This window comes from Corvus hawaiiensis, chromosome 8, assembly GCF_020740725.1.
Source record: "Corvus hawaiiensis isolate bCorHaw1 chromosome 8, bCorHaw1.pri.cur, whole genome shotgun sequence".
Lineage (NCBI taxonomy): Eukaryota > Metazoa > Chordata > Aves > Passeriformes > Corvidae > Corvus > Corvus hawaiiensis.
Window position 1 is genome coordinate 21061379 of NC_063220.1, and position 21061 is coordinate 21082439.

The 21061-nt window shown below is 41.5% G+C and overlaps 2 protein-coding genes across 5 annotated transcripts in view; both read left to right on the top strand.

The window, feature by feature from the left end:
* The window catches only part of SEC24C (SEC24 homolog C, COPII coat complex component), a 38454-nt gene extending 32676 nt beyond the window's left edge, over positions 1 to 5778 (top strand). For all 4 annotated transcript variants that reach the window (XM_048311745.1, XM_048311747.1, XM_048311748.1 and 1 more), the window contains 6 exons: positions 291 to 429; positions 1238 to 1356; positions 1723 to 1902; positions 2553 to 2744; positions 3169 to 3258; positions 3681 to 5778. In XM_048311745.1, the coding sequence (XP_048167702.1) occupies positions 291 to 429; positions 1238 to 1356; positions 1723 to 1902; positions 2553 to 2744; positions 3169 to 3258; positions 3681 to 3821 (861 nt within the window). In that variant the 3' untranslated portion in view covers positions 3822 to 5778. The remainder of the gene's footprint in view (positions 1 to 290; positions 430 to 1237; positions 1357 to 1722; positions 1903 to 2552; positions 2745 to 3168; positions 3259 to 3680) is intronic.
* A 1407-nt stretch (positions 5779 to 7185) lies between these two features.
* FUT11 (fucosyltransferase 11) lies at positions 7186 to 14815 on the top strand. The gene is given in 4 exon segments (XM_048311755.1): positions 7186 to 7362; positions 7364 to 8266; positions 9554 to 10179; positions 13901 to 14815. Coding segments are annotated over 4 exon segments (1854 nt in total). The 3' UTR covers positions 14049 to 14815.
* The last annotated feature ends 6246 nt before the right edge of the window (positions 14816 to 21061 follow it).

The window sequence follows — 21061 nt, forward strand, 5'->3', positions numbered from 1 at the left end:
TACCATACCCTTGATCTTCCAGCATACTTGTTCTGAGGGTGACCTAAACTACAGTCCCTATTTTCTAAGACCAAGTCCCTTAATACAACTGCTAAAATTGCTGCTTGTTATCTTTCATTGACCCTGATTGTTAGCAAATGCTTTTAGCTTATTGTCCAAGGCTTTTGCATAGTTACCTTGTTTGCTTATGCATCTGAGTCCTAGCTTTTAATGAAGTATATTCTAACCCTGCCCTTCTTATTGTAGCAGGACCTTATTTCTCTGTCTCCTGGCATTTTTGTCTCCTGCAGTGTGCTCTGTTGTATACAAGTTGTGCAGGACAGCGACGACTCCGCATTCACAACCTCTCCTTAAACTGCTGCACGCAGCTGGCTGACCTCTATCGGAACTGTGAGACAGACACCCTCATCAACTACTTGGCTAAGTATGGTAAGGGTAAACATGGAAACAAGAATTGCAGCTTTTAACTGCTGCTAAAATGCCTGTTTTGTCACCCAATGACACCTGTTTATTCTTCCTGCTTCAGATGTCAGGTGGCAGCTCTGATACTTCAGTCAGTTATAGGAAAGAGCATAAAGCTGTGATGACAGTGTTGCTGCTTAGGATGAGAGGTACAGATGGAGGGTGTAGGCTTATTCTTCATACAGATTATTTTCTAAATGTTTTTAATAACAGTTTGTATTGCCAGCTGTCTGAAATCATCCTTGTATTTATTTTGGGCTGTTTTAGTTCATTCCTTAACTGTTGCAGAATTTTGCTCTGGCAGTAGGATAATGGTGGCCTTTGTTCATAGATATGGGTTAAATGTCATACACTTATGCACTGTACCCTATTTACGTTTCTAGTTTGCAGTAAAAGCCTAGATATCCCACAGATACTGAGAGTTGTTCATGTTTATTTCATTAAAATGAAAGAAGCAGTCCATTTTCAGACCATTAATGAAAGATGGGTAGTCTATAAAAGTTTTTATAGAACCCCATACTTTAAATTTTGATAGGTATGTTTTCATTACATGGGAGATAGAGAGTTCAAGATTATGTAATAAAATGGTGTAAATGAGCTTCTTCAGGTTTTCAGCAGGAATATATTGTCTCTTTCCTACAAGTTTGAAGCAGGAAGAATAAAGGCTTCCATGAACAATAATTGCTTAGATTTCCTTTGTGGAAGTAGTGTTGGGGTTTTGCTGTTCATGAGCAACCACTTGACAGCAGTCCATCTCTTTCCTCTCTCTATGCAGCATATCGTGGAGTCCTGAGTAGTCCAGTAAAGACTGTACGAGATGCACTGATCAACCAGTGTGCCCAGATCCTAGCCTGCTATCGAAAGAACTGTGCTAGTCCCTCTTCTGCTGGCCAGGTAAACTCCAATGCTTTCACTTGAATCCCATGCTTGGGAATTTAAAAGTGGTGACAGCTTCTTCCTACTTGGCCTGCTCAGAAAAAGTCAATTCCTTTGCTCAGCAGAAATTTGCAAAGAAGAGACTCAGGAAGTAAAACTATAGTTGAGAATGGCTTCTTGGACATCTGTGTGGAGCCCAGGGAGCGCTGCCTGCTCCAGGGATAGGTTTTATGTTTCTTTTGCAATCCATGATATAAGTAGACGATCAGCTTTCACTCTCATGGCTGTACCACACTGTTGGTTCATGCAAGCCTCATTTTGTCAAGCATAAGCTTATTCATAAGAAGGACAGCTGACCAGCTTCTGTCTGCTTGTGACTTTTAGCTCATCCTCCCTGAATGCATGAAGCTGCTTCCTGTGTACTTGAACTGTGTGTTGAAGAGTGACGTCCTTCAGCCTGGCCCAGAGGTCACAACGGATGACCGAGCCTACATCCGTCAGTTAGTGACATCCATGGATGTGGCTGAAACAAACGTTTTCTTTTATCCCAGGCTCTTGCCCCTGGTGAGTAATTCAAGATATTCTTAGCACTTGAGGCTTGCTGTTGTCTCATTGACTCATCTTAAGGACTGGCATTTTTATTTTAGCAAGGGAAAGTGATTTGAGAAGTATTTGGGATCTGCCATCTGTTGGGATATTTCACTTAATTTTACTCAGCATTACTGCATCTTGTGAATTTCTCAGGGGTTACTTTTTTCCTGAGCTGTAAGCATATGACTAGTGGCAAAGAAGATGCTTTTGACCCTTTCATAGTCTTTTTAAAAAAAGTCCTAAAGCTTACAACTTTTTGTAGTAATTTTCATCATTGCAAGGTAACTCTATGTACTGTTCTGACTTTTCATTACCACAGTTTCTGAAATAATACTAAAACCTAATTACATTCCTACTCCAGGAGGTTGTATTTGAATTTTTGAGCCTTTTCACAAAAGCCTTATGCTCTCTTTTGCTGACCAAGAGTCTCTGATCTGCTTCTGTGTCACTTTGAGTAAGAAAACTAAGGAAGGTGCTACTTCAGTCACAATTATTGCAGTCTTATGAGTCCTAGAAATGAGAAAACCATTGGGGTCTTCATGGCAGAAATTTTCAGGACTTCATAAGATGTTCTTGTTTTATAACCTTTATTTTACTTTAATTTTTATTTCATTCTAAAACAGACCAAAGCAGATGTTGACAGTGATTCCTTGCCAGCAGCCATTCGGAATTCAGAGGAGCGTCTCTCCAAGGGTGACATTTACCTGCTGGAGAATGGGCTGAACATCTTTGTGTGGGTGGGAGTCAGCGTGCAGCAAAGCCTGATCCAGAACCTCTTTGGAGTGTCATCCTTCAGTCAAATTAGCAATGCCTTGGTGAGCTGGGTGGCAGTGTGGGGGCTGGAGTCTGAAACAGTCATCCAAAACTTAAAACAATGAGAAAGCCAGTAGAGAAAATAGTGTTACATTTTTCATAATAGAAATGAGAGAAGCACAGATGTATGAAACTAGCAGAGGTCGTGGTAGTCTGGGCATGTCAGGCATGCTTTTGCCTAGATTTATTTGACAAGTCACATCATTAACAGTGAATAGACCAGTTGATAGCTAAATGGAATAAATAATTGACCTTTAATTCTGATACCATGTTATATTCTCTTTTAAGTAGTTGAAGTCAAAGAGATTGTATGCTCATGGGGGTAGATATTTCTCTACCCTTATACAGTATGCCAAAACTGCTGACTTTCGTTTAACATTGTTCTACTTCCCAAGACTAATGGGAATTGTATATCTTTCATTCCAGAGTACCCTGCCAGTCTTGGAAAACCCCTTTTCAAAGAAAGTACGATCTGTTGTTGATATGCTTCAAGGGCAGAGATCCCGCTACATGAAGGTAAAACTGTCCCCCATTTACAGCTTTAAATGCCCTTCCCTCTTAGTAGAGTCAGGTGATGCCTGGTAATGCTGCAGTGCTGAACTTATTCTTCCCAATCTCATAACAAGAGTCTGAAAATAAATTTCACTAGTTTTGGAGTTTTGTGCTTACCAGAGTCCTAAAACTTTTTTTTTTTTTTCAGACCTATTACAATATACTACTGTATGAACCATATATATGGTATTTTCCTTCTGTTTAGAAAGGATTGAGACTTAACCCAGCTGAGTTACCCAAGTCAAAGCACATAAACCCCATATGCCGTGATTCTGGTTATCTTTGGGATTTTGAGCCATTTAGCTTTTTCTCTATTTTCCCCATGAAGATTAATTCTAATAGCTACTCACTGTTGGTTTTGTTCTTGTTTGTTTGGTTTTTTGTAGTTGATAATTGTGAAGCAAGAAGATAAGCTGGAAATGCTGTTCAAACACTTTCTAGTGGAGGACAAGAGCCTGAGTGGGGGGGCTTCATATGTGGACTTCCTGTGTCACATGCACAAGGAGATTCGGCAGCTACTGAGCTAGAGGAGTGAGTGGTGCTAGAACTCAGCAGTGACATTTCAGTCTCCACTAATGACCTGATCAGAAGGCCCAGCGCCCTCAAAAAGGACAACATAGAAATCTGTACAATTCCATGATTTTTAATACACATTGCATAAGCAGAAATCCTTTCAACCTTTCCCAATCCCATATGAGAGATGAAATATTTTCCTGGTGAGGGCTTAAAAAAAAAAAAAAAAAAAGGCCTTTGATACCAGGTCTTTTATTTGCTTCTAAATTGTTTCCTGTGCTTGGCAGGAGTTCACCCCCTACCCCACCCCATGCTCGCTAATCCTGTTGTAATGAATGTAGGGTTTTTTTCAGTTCACTGTACATGAGTCAACATTGGGTGAAAAAGCGGTAACTCTTCAAAACTTCTGGTAGCTGCTGTGCGTTTGTGTGGGTGCGTGTGCATGCTCCAAGTGTGAAGAGGATGCACAGGTGGGGAGAGCAAGAGGCCGGTCAGGTGATGGGAGCTGGAGCAGCCAAACATTTTATGTCTCCTCTAAAGAGGGAAACATGGTCTGTCAGAGCACAGATGTATCATATGGCTGTCTGAACCGGAAAGCCATGAAAAATGAAATGAGTGGTAAGCCAGGAGGCAGCGGGGCAAATTTCTCTCCACAATCTTTCCTGTACTATAAGTTGCTGTGCAGAACTGTAATGGAGTAATCAATAGTTAAGGGGGCAAAAATCAACAGCTTCTGAACAGTGTAGGGTAGAGACGGTACTTCCTGTTGACATGTGTGGTGTTTCCTTCTCATTGCACGGCTCTGTATTGTCGTACTCAATCCATGTTCCATGACCTCTCCTGCAGAGCTTACCTGTCTGTCAGATGGTGGTGGGAACAAAAGCTTCTTAACCTTAAGCAGAAAATACTTGTAACAAGGTGTTGGGGGGCTGTGTAGGAACTGGATGATAAGGAAGTGGCCATTTTCAACCATATTTTTGTGAATCATAGCAAACAAGCAGGAATTTGATTTGTACTGATGTGAATTTGAGATTGCTTTGTACCCTGGAATACAAGGAAGGGGATACAAAACCTTAAGATTTAGCCTGTACTGTAACAGGTATTGCAAGTACCTGATTTTGGTTATTGAAAGCACCTGGGCCATAGCAAAGAGTTTCGTTACTGGATGTTTATACCCTCCCCATTCTATCTACTGATCAGCTTGCACAAAACCTTTTATAAGCCTGTTTGTTAAACTAAAATACCTCAGACAGATTAATCCATCCACTTTGGCTGCTCTGCTGCTCCATTGCAAGGGTGGATGAGAAGACTCCTGTGAAGGGGGAGCTAGTGTAATCAAATTAGGAATTCTAAGGGCTTCGTTTATTCACTTTTGAAAGGGGGCTTGTATATTTTAGCTTGAACACTTAACAGGTGTTCTTCCAATACCCAGGAGTTTAAGCTACCAATAGCACTGAAAGTGAAAGGAAGAATTTGGATGGATTAGAGAACATGTTATCTGGGCTTGATATTTCGTAGGAAAGTCCTTGTTAAGATCAGAAAAATATCTGGCTGTGGTTTTAGTTCCATATCCTGTAGCATGTATATAAATCCATTTTTCTTCTAATGCTGCTAGTTTGTCTTCCCTCCCATCACTACACAGAAAGGGGAATATGAAAATTGTAATGGAGAAACTCTTTCAAGATGTAGTTGACAGAACTTTCAGCGTTTTTGTATGAATGTGGCTGACTTTTTACTCCACGTACTGCCTCCAACCAAAAAATCTAGAGGATTTTTAATCGGAGGGAAAGAAAGAACTTCCCAGGAATATAATGCGCAGCAACCACAGACTTCCACAAATACTAATTTCTAGTATTAATATTGGGGGGTGTGGGGGTGGAAATGAAATCATGAATGAACCTTTCATTTTCTTCACTTGTTTTTCCAATGCATCTTTTAATTTGTAAAGAAATAAAAATATATTAAGATGTATTTTATGTCATTGTTAGTAAATAAACACTGCTTATTTTTCCAAACCCTGTATTTTGCGGGAGGGGGGAAATGGGAAGGGCTGAAGTCTAGCTCATTGATCCTTTACAATCCAATCTTCTGCTAACCAAGTTCAGTCTTTCTTTTTTGTTGTTGTTATTCACACTGAATGATAAATTCAAAAAGAGTCAACAAACAAAAGGTATTGTTTAATCTCAGTGTTACTTTATTTAGATGATTGGGTTTTGACTTTTTGCCCTGTCTGAGCTTCCATTTCACAAAGAAATTCCCTTTTTTGTTAACACAGCTTGAGTCATTGATTGGGTGGGGGGTTTTTGGTCTACTTAGGCAAGTGTTGCCCTTACCTTGTGACAATGTCAAGTTAATGACTTCTGTAGTCTTAACAGAGCTCATATTTCAGAGGGAGCTGGGTGAACTGGTTGGGGGGTTTTGGTGGGGGGATTTGGGTTGTTTTGGTGTTTGGTTTTTTTTGCTGGGGGTGTTGCTAATTGCAAAAATAAATTCAGAGTGAACTGGCAGTGTAACTTGACTGTACCCGTGAATATTGGTGTTGTACAGTTTGCTGGTAACCTTATAACAAATCTGTATGAAAGCACAAGATAATCATTGCTAAATATCCAATAATACTAAATTTGCTGTAGAATATTTTTGAGATTCTTCTCCTATAGAATGTACATTATGTCCAGAATCTGCCACAGAACTGGTGCAATAATGTTGGGCCTTGTGGATCTTGTACGTTAATCATGTGGAGTAAATTGTGCAGGACACTTTCTGATGCTTGTGGAAATTGCCTTGGAGAGCCCATGTCTGTTACCTTCTCTTGGGGCCCAAGTGGAGGATGCTGTCAGGTGCTGCTGGAGCAGGCCTAAGCAGTGTCTACACCTAAAACTTTTCAAAGGAAAGGAAAAATATTCCCTCTTTAACTTGTTTCTAACACAGCTGAAGAATACTTCTTTTCCTTGTGTCCATACTAATGTCCTATATTATAACTGATAATTCGTAAATATTATATTATCTCTTAAAAAGTTAATTTGATGCTTTTAGCAATTGTGTAACTGAGCAACTGAATGGTAGTTCTAGAATATGTCTGTTGGATTTACATAGTGTAGCCCAAACCACGTTCCCATTTACAGAATATTTTAACACCATAGGAGTTATTCAAGGTTGGTATAGAAAAGAAGCTGTCAAGGGAGCTTTAAAACCTGTAGATATTAAAAAAAAAAAACCAAAAAAACCCCACCAAATACAAGACTTAGGTTAGTAAAAGGTGTTTTCTGTTCCTTCCCTTTATGGTCTTCAGCAGGAGCTAAGCTGGGTGCTCTTTCATGTAACAGCTGCCCGCTTGCTTGGTCCAGGAGCCCTCTCTCTGCAGGTGCGTTCAGTCGTGGCATGCTGTGCCTCCGGGGAACAGCTGGAGTTTATCGCTGTCAGCTGCAGGTACTGCGGGGTCCGGTGGTAGCACAGGCGGATGCAGGAGCGGTAAAGGCAGAGAGGTTTACAGAGGTACAGTGAGGTTGGGAGGGAGCTGCAACTCGGTCACCTCGTCGAGCCGCTGCAGCAAGGCTGCACAGTGCGCCAGAGCAGGGCTACGTCTCGCTGCCCCTCCGAGCCGCTTCAAACGTGCATCGACAGTACGAGAAGAGAGGGGCGGGGAAGGCGGCGCCACTGGCGCCCGGGCCCTTCCACGCCCCGTGACGGCACCGCCGGGGCGGGGCCCGGCGCCGCTTCCTGGGGCGGGCCCGGGGCACGGCCCGGGGGCGGTGGGCCGGGCATGGGGGGCGCCGGGCCGCGGCGGGGGCCCGCGGGCCTGTGGGTGACGCTGGCGCTGGCCTGGGGCGCGGGGGCCGCGCTGGCCGCGGAGGGGCTGGCGGAGCCGTGCGGGGCGGAGGGGTGGGCGCAGGACGCCGTCCCGCCGGGCGCGGCCTTCGTCGCCGCCGCGTCGTACCGCGGGCCCGGCAACAACGACACGCGGAGCAACAAGGCGCTGCCCATCCTGCTGTGGTGGAGCGGGAGCCTCTTCCCGCACTTCCCCGGCGACACGGAGCGCATCGACTGCCGGCGCGGCTCCTGCCTCGTCACCCGGAGCCGGCGGGTGGCCCGGCACCGCCGCACGAAGGCGCTCATCTTCTACGGCACCGACTTCAGGGCGTACGAGGCACCGCTGCCCCGCCTGCCCCACCAGACCTGGGCGCTCTTCCACGAGGAGTCCCCCATGAACAACTACGTGCTCTCGCATTCGCCCGGCATCCGGCTCTTCAACTACACGGCCACCTTCCGCCGGGAGTCCGACTACCCGCTCACGCTGCAGTGGCTGCCTGGCACCGGCTACCTGCGGGCCCCGGCCGTGGCCCTGGCCGAGAAGGACGCGTGGCGGCGGAAGGGCTACGGCCCGGTGCTGTACATGCAGTCCCACTGCGATGTGCCCTCGGACAGGGACCGCTACGTGCGGGAGCTCATGAAGTACATCCAGGTAGGTGGGCCGAGTCCAGGGGGAAGCTGTGGCGTAGTGCTGCTGTCGGAGCTGGGAACACCCGGCTGCCCACCTCTACCGCCTCGTTTTAATGGGGTTTGTTTGTCCTTGTTTTTAGCCAAGACACGAATCATAACGGGATGCATGCTGACTACAAGCTGGACAGAAAAACTAGTTGTATTCCTTCCCAAAGCGTGATCTAGACTACACCGCATGTCAGTAGGTAGGCCTGATGCAGATGTTAGTTACGGAGTTGGCCAGACTCGGGACCAGTCACAAGCTGGGCAAAGCCTGAATGAGCTCAGTCTTGTGCAAGAAGGTGCTGAAATCTCTGGACTTTGAAGTTAGCATACAGGAAGGCTGTCCATTTACAAGCCTCACTCCTATTTGAAAGTACAGGAGTGCAGTTAAAAGGCAGGTTGCTCCGTTTTGAGAATCTGCTCCTTACCTGTGCTGTGGTAGGACCGTATTGTTTCTGTGATGCCTTGTACTGCTATGGTACAGCTGATGGTGAGTAGCTTCATAAAGTAAAATAGTGTAGTTTTTTCCAAGCAGGAAAAAAGCATACTGCATTTTTTTCTCTTAAAAAGCTTGAAGGATATTAGATTGATTTTTTTAAAAAAAACTGGTTTTAGACTTGCCAGAAACATGTTTTTCTAGTGGTTTCTGTTATTTCTATTGGTCATGATTCAGTTATTGTGCAAGGTTATCATGTACTGAGTAGTGAAGCAAAGACAAAAGAATTTTTCAAAATGACTGTTCTGTTAAAGTACGATGCAGGTTCCAGTTTAAGCATATTGTCTCGCATTTTTAGACAGTATTCTTTTAGCTCCGTGCATCAGTTTTTCTCAGTCTAACAAATGGAAAAATTTTGTCAGCCTGCTGAGATTGGCTGGAACTACGTCTAATAACTGTTTGGAAGAGCACTGAGTCTCTGTTAAGTAGAAAGGGGATGTTTAAACTGACATAGAGAATGCTGTTCCTTACTTGTCTGTTTCTGATTTATCCGGTAGTAAATACATTTTTGGGTGGCGTCTGTGTGCTCCCCTCACCCCTCAGTCTGTAGTGTGGCTAATGTTGCTTCTGAAACAGCACTTGGTTTCCTCTAAAGCTGGGAGAACTGGAACTCTAGGAATAGTCACAAGGGAAAAAACTTCGAGTGAAAGTGAAGCTCAATTAAGGTAGCTACGAACTGATCCAAGTTAGGAATTTTACAAGAACTGCTAGGTCTGAAAACAAGTTCCAGGGGAACAGATCACTTTGTAAAGATGCTGTTTGTTATTTTAGGTTGACTCCTATGGGAAATGCCTGCATAACCGTGAGCTTCCCAGTGAGCGACTGAGAGACACTTCTACAGCCACTACAGAAGATTCTGAATTCATGACTTTTATTGCCAGGTACAAGTTTCATCTGGCCTTGGAGAATGCCATATGTGACGACTACATGACAGAGAAGCTGTGGCGTCCCATGCACTTGGGTGCTGTCCCAGTGTACCGGGGCTCCCCAGCTGTGCGAGACTGGATGCCAAACAACCTCTCCATCATTCTTATAGATGACTTTGACAGCCCCCAAGAGCTGGCAAAGTATCTTGATTTCCTGGACAAGAATGGAGAGGAATATTTGAAGTATCTAGAGTACAAAAACGTTGATGGAATCAAAAACCAATTCTTGCTAGAGAGTTTGGAGAAGCGGGAGTGGGGTGTGAATGACATGACTCTGCCCAATTACCTGAATGGCTTTGAGTGTTTCATCTGTGACAAGGAGAACACGCGGGTCAAAGAGGAGCAGGAACACAAAAAGTCTCGTGGGAGAATTCCAGCTCCCAGACCTCAAATAGCTCAGTTCAAGCATATGGGATGTCCTGTGCCAACCCCTGGGTTTGGAAGTGTTGAAGACCTCTCTGAGGGAGACAGGTAATGTGCCAATATTATGCTTTTTGAAGGAAAAAAAGCTTCAAATAACAGGAGCTGTAGGTTTAATAATGCTTTGTACTTAAAGGAGCTCTTGTTCCATCTCCAGTTACATTATGTATTATGTCTTGTGGGTGGTGTAGGAGTTCTGCTAATACTGAACTGAGTACTCAACTGAGGCTGACCAAGAGGCTTGGACAGTGGTGGTAGCAGTTGAAAGAGGAGTTCAAGACACTCACTATATTCTGTTAAAATGCTCTGTGACCTCAGGCAATGTGTTTGTCCTCTCTCTATCTTAGCCTTTTTGCTTGGGGGAGGGTTGTTTTTCAGTACAGCGATGGTAAAGCACTTGGCAGCCCTGAGGCAAAAGCAGCTCTATACCTCCTCACAAAGTACTGCGTTAAGAATGGGGTTGCCAATGTTTAGTGCAGGCCTGGTTGACTCCTGTAGACTTCAGAGCAGAAATTAGGCTCACACAGAATACAAGACTTAATGCTGTTTCGTGTGACAAAACTCTGGCCAGTGTTCAAGGATGCCAGCCCGCTTATTTAGGAGAGGGACTGTGCAGGACAGAGAATAGACTGAGTAGCTTCTTATCCCTTGTTTTCTGTTGGTTGACTGATTTACTGGAGGTTTTTTATAGTAATGCCTTGTCTCAGTAGCAAAATGGTTTTTTTTCCTTGTAGTGTGCTACACAGCACCCTACTCTGTAGAAGTATTCCTACTTTTCCATAGGTTTTCTCTTGTGTGAGCATCAGGTGGCAGTAGAGAAGTACCTGTGAAGGCACACACGGAGTGGCTGCCAGTGCCACTTGCAGGCTCAGGTGTTTCCATCATTCTTCTCAGGGGTCATCAGCAGGGAGTTTTGAACAGCTGGTCCATAATTCAAGCTACAGTTTCATCCTATGGAAGTTTCCATGTCTCACTGTTATGCTCCCCATTTGCAGTCATGAGATGTGTCTGGAAAAATTGTTCCAGGGAAGCTTTTATATTCACTGCTATTGACTTTATAAAGATATGTGCCCGTAGCTTCCAAGGCATGATCATGGGCATCTCCTGTGAAATGCAGTGGTTTCTATCTGATAAGCTTCTAAGCTTTAACCATTTTTATTTGCAAAATGGAACATGATTACTTAAAATTCTAAGTAGTGTGACAATAGCATAAAATTGCCATCAAAGCATTAGCTAAACATGCCCATATTTTGTCTGAGTTTGACAGTAATGTTATTTAACAGTGTGATCAATTTAGATGATTGCCTACTGAGCTAGTCAATGGAGTGTTTTGTTACTTTAGAAAACATTATTGTGGAAAAATGACACAGATCTAGTGGGGATACATGTGATAGACTATATGCAACATGCAAGGTCTGCCTACAAACACACACTGTGACTTGTAGTTCTGGAGCCTTCTGAACTCAGAGGACAGCAAAGGAGTTTATTTTAGAGCACGTACCCAATTACAGAAAGGTTACACTACCATTTGCATGCTCTGTAACCCTGACTCCCAGATGTAATTTGTTTATAGGGTTGGTAGCTGTGCTGAATTGACGAAATGCTGCAGCAATCAGAATGTCTCTCTGTGCAGTGCCTTCAGCTGTATGTGCGGAGATGTGGTTTCTAAATCCTCACTTGCATTTGGACTGCTGGGTTTCACACCCAAGTGAGCTTAAGGAAAAAGGCTGTAGAACAAGCAGTTGTCGGTGTCAGATTATGGTCAGTCACTACAATCTGTTGAATTCTTAGCTGCTTTGTACAGAAAATAGTGAGTTGTAGTGCTGCTGCTGAGTATAGTATCTGTTCAGGAGAAACCAGAATCTCTAGTTATTCTCAAACTCCCATCGTTGTAAGAGAAATATTTGGTTTGTTTCATTGATAAGGGTTCATTTTCCAAAAGTAGGATGTTTGAGAATGTAACTATAAGAACACCATGTGACAATTTCTTTCCAGTTACTATAAGTTTTTATCTGTGGTTTTTATCTGTGTGTGCCTTTGATAAAGGAATTGTGAAACCATCACGGTTTTGCTAGTTCCATTTTATGTTGATGTCACAGTTTAGTTTTGATGAGAAAAAACATTAACAGTGTATCAGATTTTCCAAGTGTACACTGTAGGATGGCCCTTGCAGTAGAATCCCATTATCATCCAGGATTAAAGATAGATCTGTGTCTCGTGGTAATAACGTTTCAGGTGTCTGTAGTTGGTAGTTTCTGGTGATTTGTACACTCCTGTTCATCCTGGGATACGGATATTTCCCAATTTACAGAATTAGAGTGAAATTATTTTCTTGAAAGAAGAACAGCAGCAATTTAAAATTACTTTCAATAAAGTCTTCACTTGGATATTGGAATTCCTTTCAGTGTTGTTTCTGTAGAGTTCATCTGGAAAATGTTTTCTTTTCTTCTGTTCCCTGCTGCCACTTAGTCTTAGATCTGGTACTTCATGCAAGTAGACTCATTTTCCAAACATGTGCCCTTATTCAGTGCTGTGAAAAGCAAGTAACTCATGTTGGCAGTCCTTGAACAAAGGTTAATGAATTTAACTGGTAGGCAATGTGATCTCACAGTGCATCCAAGTGGTGCATTTTACAAAGGAACCTTTTGGCAGATATTTATTTTTTAAAGCAGAAGTAAGCCTCCGTCTATGATCCTTCACATTGGAATCTGTGTTAAAAGCTTTGTTTTGAGATCTGTGTTGGTGTGCTCTGCAGAAATGAGCCATCACAGGTGATGCTGTTGACCACAGAAGCTGATGGTATCGTGTACAAGCTGTTTGCCACTCCACAAGGACAGCCACTGGGATGTGTTGTGCATTTCTTTCAGCCTTCCTGGAGTGGTGGGCAAGATCTGCTTCTGGGCAGTGCAGTCACACAGGATTCAGTATATGGTGTACAGAGGGAAGGCAGGAACCACTGTACTTATTTCTCTGATTTGGAGGGAGAAGCAGCAAAAAATTCTGTATATAAGCTAACAAGTATTGGGTAATTCATGTGCATATATTATAAAGAGCAACATATTTGGTCCTTTTCTCCCAAATCTGTGTTTTGTTTCTGGGTAGTAGAAATAATGGAGAAGAGAGAAATAATTGGCATACCTTGATATAACACAAGTGAGAGAAATAGTCCCTGTGATCATAAACTGGAAGAGAATTGCTGAAATTTGCAGTGATACAGTCTGTACTATGAAAAGTTTGAGACTCTATGCACTGAAGAAGAGACAGCCCATACTCAAACACGTAGTCTGGAGATAAAGAATAGAATCTGTGTTGAGGAATGTAATGATGTTTGTCATGTGTAATCTGAGTTTGTAATTCTTAAAATGGATTATCTGAAAAAAAATTTGATTTTTAGGCTGTTATATGCATACTGGCCAGGGAAAGCTACTCCCAAAATAATACAATGACTGTGTGATAGATTTTATTTTAATAAAAGTTTTTATTCTCTACAATTAGTAATTTAGTCTCTGTAGTTAACATTACAGTATATGCTGATATTTCTAGAATGTTATAAAGCTAACAGTGAACTTATATTTGCTGTAGAGAATATTCAAAGCAAGTTTCTTTAAATGACTTGGAGCACAGTGGCACAGTAACAACATACTTTGTTATGACCATCTCTGGGCCTATTTTCCTCTTAAGGGAAAGAAAAATATAGTTTCAGTACTATTACAGCTACAGACTAATTTGGTTTTTTTTTAATTGTTTGTGATGGTGTCTTTTTTTGTTTCAGTTGGAAAGAAATGTGGCTACAGGATTATTGGCAAAGTCTTGATCAGGGTGAGGCCCTCACTGCTATGATTCATCGCAATGAGTCTCATCAGGGAAGATTTTGGGACTATATGCATGAGATTTTTCTCAAGAGGACAAGGCAACACTGACCCATCTTTGTAAGAGCTTGATTTGAAACTTGCATTGAAAGTTGAGACTGTGAATTCTTACCTCACTTCAAATGTTTGCCTTGAAAAAAACAAAACCAAAAAGCCTCTCACAGAGACAATCTTTCCTGGTGCATGAATTGAGTAAGTTTCTGTTATGATTGGAGTTCAGCAGTGGAAATGTTAGCAACTGCTTTGAGTTTCAGCTCTGTGGTGTGAAGCCGCTCCTGACTTGCAGGTGTCAACATGTGGGGGCAAAAGAGGAATTTACTCTCCTTTTGCATTTGCTATACTTATATTGTGTCTTACATGACTTCAGGTTTTTGCTCAAGTGCCCTAAGTTATTTCAGGGATTTTTTAAGTCTTCAAAATACTGGCTTTTAAAGTATTTAATCAGTCACATATTCTCTTCATTACTTTTAGCTGCTATTAACAAATGGCTTTTCCAGTGAAGGAATTCAAAATACACATCTGTGAAGAGCAGTTGTGCCTTATGAAATTGCTGCAATAAAGTCTCTTCTCCCCAAGTAACATGCCTCAGATACTCCTCCTTTTCAAGGTAACTGAATACGTATGGGCAGGTCACTTTACTCTCTGCCTAATTTTCCTCTTTTGCTGACTTAGCAGATGATATGTACAATGGGATGGGAAAACAAATTATTTAAGTTGCAACTTTCAATGAAGTATTTCACACCAGAAAGTGTATTACCTGGTATTGTGTAGAGCAAAATAAAATTTGTATGCTTTGGTTCTTTTGAGTTTCCATCAAATCTGAAATCTGCAATCTTGACTTATTGTTATCTCCTTAATGCTAGCAATTCAGAGGCCTTGGATATTTTCCTTTTGAGTATGTGCAGCTTTCTGCAAAGACAAATACATTTTAACAATGGTGCCTTTCCAGTGGTCTCTGCAGTTTGGATGAAAGTCTTGAAGTCTTTGTATGCTGAAATGGGTGATCAGAACCAGGTGCACTGAGATCATTTTGTATGTCTGCCAAATCTTAACACATTGTGATCCTGGTCTGTGACCAGAGTTCCTAAGTGACAACATGTGGATAGATCTTCCTTGCTGTGTAGCCTGTATTGCTTACAGGTATAAATAAACTCCACTGGTCCCTGCCATAGTGGGTGTCTTTCTGAAATAATTGTTCTTGCAGTGGAGGGAAACTAGTTTAAAAGCACAGGCAAATATTAGTGTCACAGGTTTAAAAGCACAGGCAAATATGGCCACATTGCAGTGATGTCTCTAATGGTATAAAGCTATTTTCTTTCTCCATTTCCCCTCCTCCTTCAGAAGTTAACTACTGACTAAAGAGCCAGAGTTTATCTGTGCTTAAGACAGATTGTTGGTAATGAAAGTCTGCAGTCTGTTGGGTAATTTGACTTTGTAAGGCAGTTTATGCTTTGCTATGGGAAGTCTGATGTCTGTCAGTAAAAGTTAGGAACAGCAGTGAATCTACATTCTCTCCCTAATTAAGTCACTGTCTATGGCTCAGTGCTGCATGGATCATTTAATATATTTTTCTTTCCCCTCAAATTCCCCTTCATAACATTACAGAGATGGTATTATAGGTATAATACCAGTGTAGGTAACGATCATCTCAATGTTTGGCTCTCAGGTGACATAAAAATATTGCCATGTTATAATCAGGGCACCGTGACAGTGAAGACTTCAGACCCATGACTATCACTGGATTTTTATAAATGTAGAAAATGAATACACTGTACATTGTTCTCACCTAATTATTTTTAGGAGAAAAATGTTTTTTAATCTCTCTTCTCTAATAATAGTAACAAGTGGTTCTTCAGCTAAAATGCATTTATCAGTTTAAGTTCCTTTTTTTCCAGTTATTCAGGAGACATGAGTACCTAAGAGAATATATCTTGAGTTCATTGTTAAAGCGGATTACTCAAACCAGATTAAAATTACAGATATGTGTATTCAGGATTGAAGAGGCCACCATGTGCTTGAGAAGTAAATTAAGATAAAGCAAAGTAAGGATGCTTTAGTTCTGAATATTCACTTCTGCTAAACAAGTTAATGATATTTAAGTAAATTGTTTTAATTAATGCCTTCAGTTACTTCATTTCATGTTTCTCTATAGAAAATAATTCAGTCTTCTTTAACTGCATTCTCTTAATTAGCTATATCTCAAAACATTTTCTTATTCAAGTGTTTGGTGGAATAGCCAGGAGGAGAAATTGTGATCTTGCTTTTTGTACTAAACATTAAAAATAAGAACCAGGTATTAGCACATGCTGCTTTTACTATTTTATCCTGTAATTTAAGTAGATTTTCCAGAAGTGCAGCATTTATAATAATTTCCAGGTCTTTATTATAATTTATCTGCTGTTGCCAAAATTAGACATGCTACATTTAATGTATTGCCCTTACAGGAGTAACAGGAGGAAGTACCAATAGAAGTATGTGCATCAGCACCTGATGAGTGATGTCCAAAGCCCCATTTTGTCTTCCTGCTCAGCAACATGAGCATGTTTCTCAACTAACAATAGCATTGACGATATGGTGGTACAAGCTGAAGAGTAGCTAGCAAAGTAGGTAAAAACTTCTTCCTTGGGATCCTTATTGTTCATTTGCTAATTCACAGCCGAGTATTCCTTCACCACTATATACTTTCTGTACTCAGTATATTACAATCAAGAGCCAACAAGGTTACTTTGTTAGTCCTGCAGGGCGTGTTTGTTGCTTTGCTCTGTGTCTGTACTACAGAAGGCTGTTGCTTTGAGCTTGATGACTGTTGCAAAGCACAAGAGTATTTCTGATCGTCACCTATCTTCTTAACGTGGGTATGAAAGGAGTACAGATCTGAAAGTAACTTTTTTACAGTTATTCTATGGGTTTTGTCTGTTTTTCAAAGTACAACTTTCAGTTTGTAGTTCAGTCACAAGTCATTTCATAGCTTTCTCTTCTGAGTTTTTAGTGTCTTCCTAGCTTTAACTATTTTTTACAGTCTTAGAGGTGGTGAACTTCTCAAACGATAATGAGTATTAGCTGTGAAGCTCACCCAAGCCTTGTTTCTTTTGTATCTGCAGTGTTTTTTTTCTGTAGCAATAGATCATACTAGCTTTATTGCCTCCTCTGTGTCACAGTACTTCCATGATTTATAAACCGTGTATCTGTTGCCTCCATTAATATAGTAAATTTATTTCACTTTTTATGTATGGTACGCAAGAATTAAGGCTGGAATATTTATTCAGTTCATAGTATGAATACCTGGTGTAGGTGCCAGGCAAACTCTGCAGGGACAGGAGAGGTGAGGTGGTAATCCTCCTCAGGTGGGTGGAGTTGTGGTTGCAGTTGTGTTCGAGGCTGCCGACTGACCTTCACAGCATCTACTGCTCTGCACAGCAAGGACTGCAAAATGTTAAGGTGGTTCTACCACCATGGCTTTACTTTCATTCTCTCCTGTTGGAGGAAACAGGAGGAGAAGCTGGGTCTCTGAAGAGTTTGCAATTAATTTACTTAATAATGTGTTTGAAAGGATTGCTATATAGCGCCAGCAAGTACTGCCAGTCTTAGCCAAAGTGAATTCAATTTACCCTCCTAGTTGTCTTTCCACTAATGCAAGTGTGTGAATGCAGACAAGGAGGAAGGTCACTGCAGCATTATTATTTTGGAAAAAGGTTCCCGATTTCTGTTCTTGGCTGCTAACTGGATTTCTCACTTCACTGCTTTAAATCCAAACCAGCTAGATGGTGGCTGAATGTCATCACTCATATTGTGACTACTGGAAGGCTATGTGATACTCAAACTAAACATGATAGATTCAACATTTATCTCAATCATTTTCTTACAGTGTAGGTACCCATATTCATAAAAACTGAGACTATCGGGAATTTATCAAAGATACCAAATATTGAAGATGATTACCTGTGTAAATGCTTTGGCAGGATCCTACAGACTAGGGTGAGTGGCTTCACTGCTTATGCATTGTGCCTGTTTACTGTGTGACTAGAGGGAGGCTTTCAGAGCTGTCAGGATAGCTTTATTCACTAGCATTAATGTTCTAAAAATAAGTATCTCCTCATTACTGCTCACATGAAACCCCAGTAGATTCTATTGATGCTGTGTCTCAGAATTGACTTGACAAGCTAGGATAAGTTTGTGCCCTCTGAGATGTGAGAGAGGAGAAACAAATGTCTGACTGAAGGTTAAAAATCTAGCAGTCCAATGCATTGCATTTATTGGACGAGCCACGGTTTCATTCTTCTGTGATACCAAGTGCTGCCTATTTATTTTATTTACTGAACTAGTAGTCTGTGTTTGGTGTCCTTTAGCAAGGACTGCAATTTGTAAGAAGCATATAACCTCACTGAAGAATATTGATTTGATACCTAACGTTGATGATTTCTAGAACTCGAAAAGAGTTCAAAAAGAGTTGCCTTTTCTTATTTCAGTCACTAATAATTTTCAAACTGAAAGATCTCTGTGTCCTGTCTGGTAAATAGAATGAGAACCAAAAAACAGTGGATGTATATGTTCAGAGGGAAAGGAGAACGAGCTGCTTTCTCTGGAAATGGTCTGCAAAGTGCAGCAGCAGCAGGAGAATCACAGCAGAAATGCCCCTCTTGCACTTCGACAGAGGGTAGTTTTAAGTGGTGTGGAAGAACAACTCTTAAAGGACTGGGAACAGGATAAATGAATTGGAACTCAGCCATCAAGGACATCAGAGTTTTGACAGGCATTGCTGTGTTGGACAAGCAGCCATCTGCCTGGCTTACTGTCCTGCCATACACACTCTTCAGCCATAGTCCCAAGAGAGCCACTCCCTTAACCATTAGTTGTCATCTATCCGGTTGTATTTAATTAAGGTTATTGATGGATCTCCAGGCACCTTCTGGGAAGTTGTATCAATTGGAAACATACAGGGTAGCAGGTTCCTTCATTCTGCCTGGAGACCTCTACTGACAGGGTGAAATTAATCAGAGACAAAATCCTTTTAGTGATATGATTAACTGAGCCAAAGCCTGCATCAGGCTTTAACAAATTGTACTTCTCTTTATGGTTCATTGTCTCAGAGCTGGCAGTGAGAGATAGATGGCCCTGCAGAGGGATTAGGAAGGATGGAGAGGAATGGAGCTGCAGGATTTGTTCCAGAGCTCTGACACCACTAGCATCTTAATTTGCGTGCTCTTAAATACATTCTTTACTGCAGAAAAGACCCATTTAATGTGCAAGTGTCTCAGCTAGAGATGGTTCTGGGGATCTTGGAATGGATCAGAGCAGATGATGATACTTTGTGGCATCTCTGAGCAAATAAGGAGGCACAGGTAATTTGCAGTGGAAATGGGATGAATTTCCTAGATCCTGGGAGTTAGGGCTTAGGGGTGGCAGGTCAGAACTACTCAGGTAGACAGAAAAATGCAGAGCAGCTGATCTGATTGAGATAGCATAGAATAAGGGCTGGGTTGGAGTTGGGTTGAGGTGTGACATCTTTCTTTGTGAGTCCATGAATATATTGTGCTAATGAGAGCATTAGGTGCTAATACTGTCCAAACACAATAGCTCAGCAGGCAGGAGTTAGGTCTGAACCACCTGGAATCTTAGCAAACTGGTTAGTTTCACTACTAAGTTGAAGTGGAAGTGCTTTAAATTCAAGGCATCTCCAATTAAATTGGTTTAAGGAGGTCAGGGTGAGACAGATGAGAATAAATTACGGTAGGTGAGAGCTTTATGAACTGGTATGAGAAGAACTGGTGTATTCAAGATAAATTTGTGTGAGAATACTAGAATTTGCCTGAAAGCTGGATCCATGCAGTTCAAAAATACATGGATATCAACTCTATTTTTTTTCCCAAAAGAACTGATTTCTTAGCCCCATCCCCTAATTGATTTTTAGGCAGTATCTGGAGGTTTTACATAGTTACACCAGAAAGTGAAGAATACATGGTGTAATTTCTCAGCTCTTAAAGAGGTATTTAAGATAACAGTCTCATTTTAAGGGTGTATTTTATCACAGCATTGTTAGCATTGTATTTAATTGTGGCATAGCATTTACTGTAGCATCATATGTGGCCCTTATTCAGTTGTGATATATATTCTTTTCAAATCTAATACTAATAGTTTAAGCTCTGTGGTTCATTTTGGTTTTGATCAGCTGAAACACAAGCTAAGATTCAGCTTTAAATATGTTGATACAAGAAAAAAGTTGTAAATGCTAATTAGTGAAAGTCGAAGTTTTACATGGTTTTTATAGTTGTACATTCAGGAGTCACAGTGAAACATCTGTGGGGTTCAGTGTTGAGGGAATTTGGTTTCTGACTGTCCCAATAAAGTCAGCATTTCTGTTCCATTCATTAGTGACTTGGTGCTATCAGCTGAGAAAAAACAGGCTGTGGAGAGACTTGGCTATTGAGTAACACACCCCTTTTGTAGTTCTGCATTCTCCCTTAAAATTAATGTGTAATACTAAAAAATAATGTTTAATAATAAAACAGTGTCCTGCTTCAGATATCTCTGCCTGGTGTGTGCAGGCACAGTCATGTACCTTATTCTGTCTGCTTAGGAATTGCTTAGGCTGATGCTCCAATACCAGACTGAATGCCAAAAAAAAAGTTCTAATGCAGACAGCAGTAACTAACAGGAAGCTATTACAATTCTCCTTGTGTAGTTTGACTTTCTATTTCTCAGCCTCCCCTCCTCCCCCACCTCATTTTTCTTGGAATTAATTAAATGAGAGATCAGCTTTTGAAGGTGAAAGGACTCGAACGTGCTGCCACCATTAGCTAATGTAATTTGGAAAAAGGAGGCTGATTTACAGGGAGTGCAGTTCAGCTTCTCTTACGTCTTAGTACTTTTGTCTTTCCTTGTTACTATTTCTGTGCCAATCTCGTTAGGCACTGCAGGAGGCAAATGCAGCAGGGGAAGGTGGGTAGCTAGAAGTAAGGTAGGAAGTAAGGGTAGCTAGAAGAGGCAAAACCAAGAGTAGCTGAACCTCCCATGAACTGGAATACTGAAACGTGTTTCACGTGCCTGTCTTGGGTTTGCAAATTCTC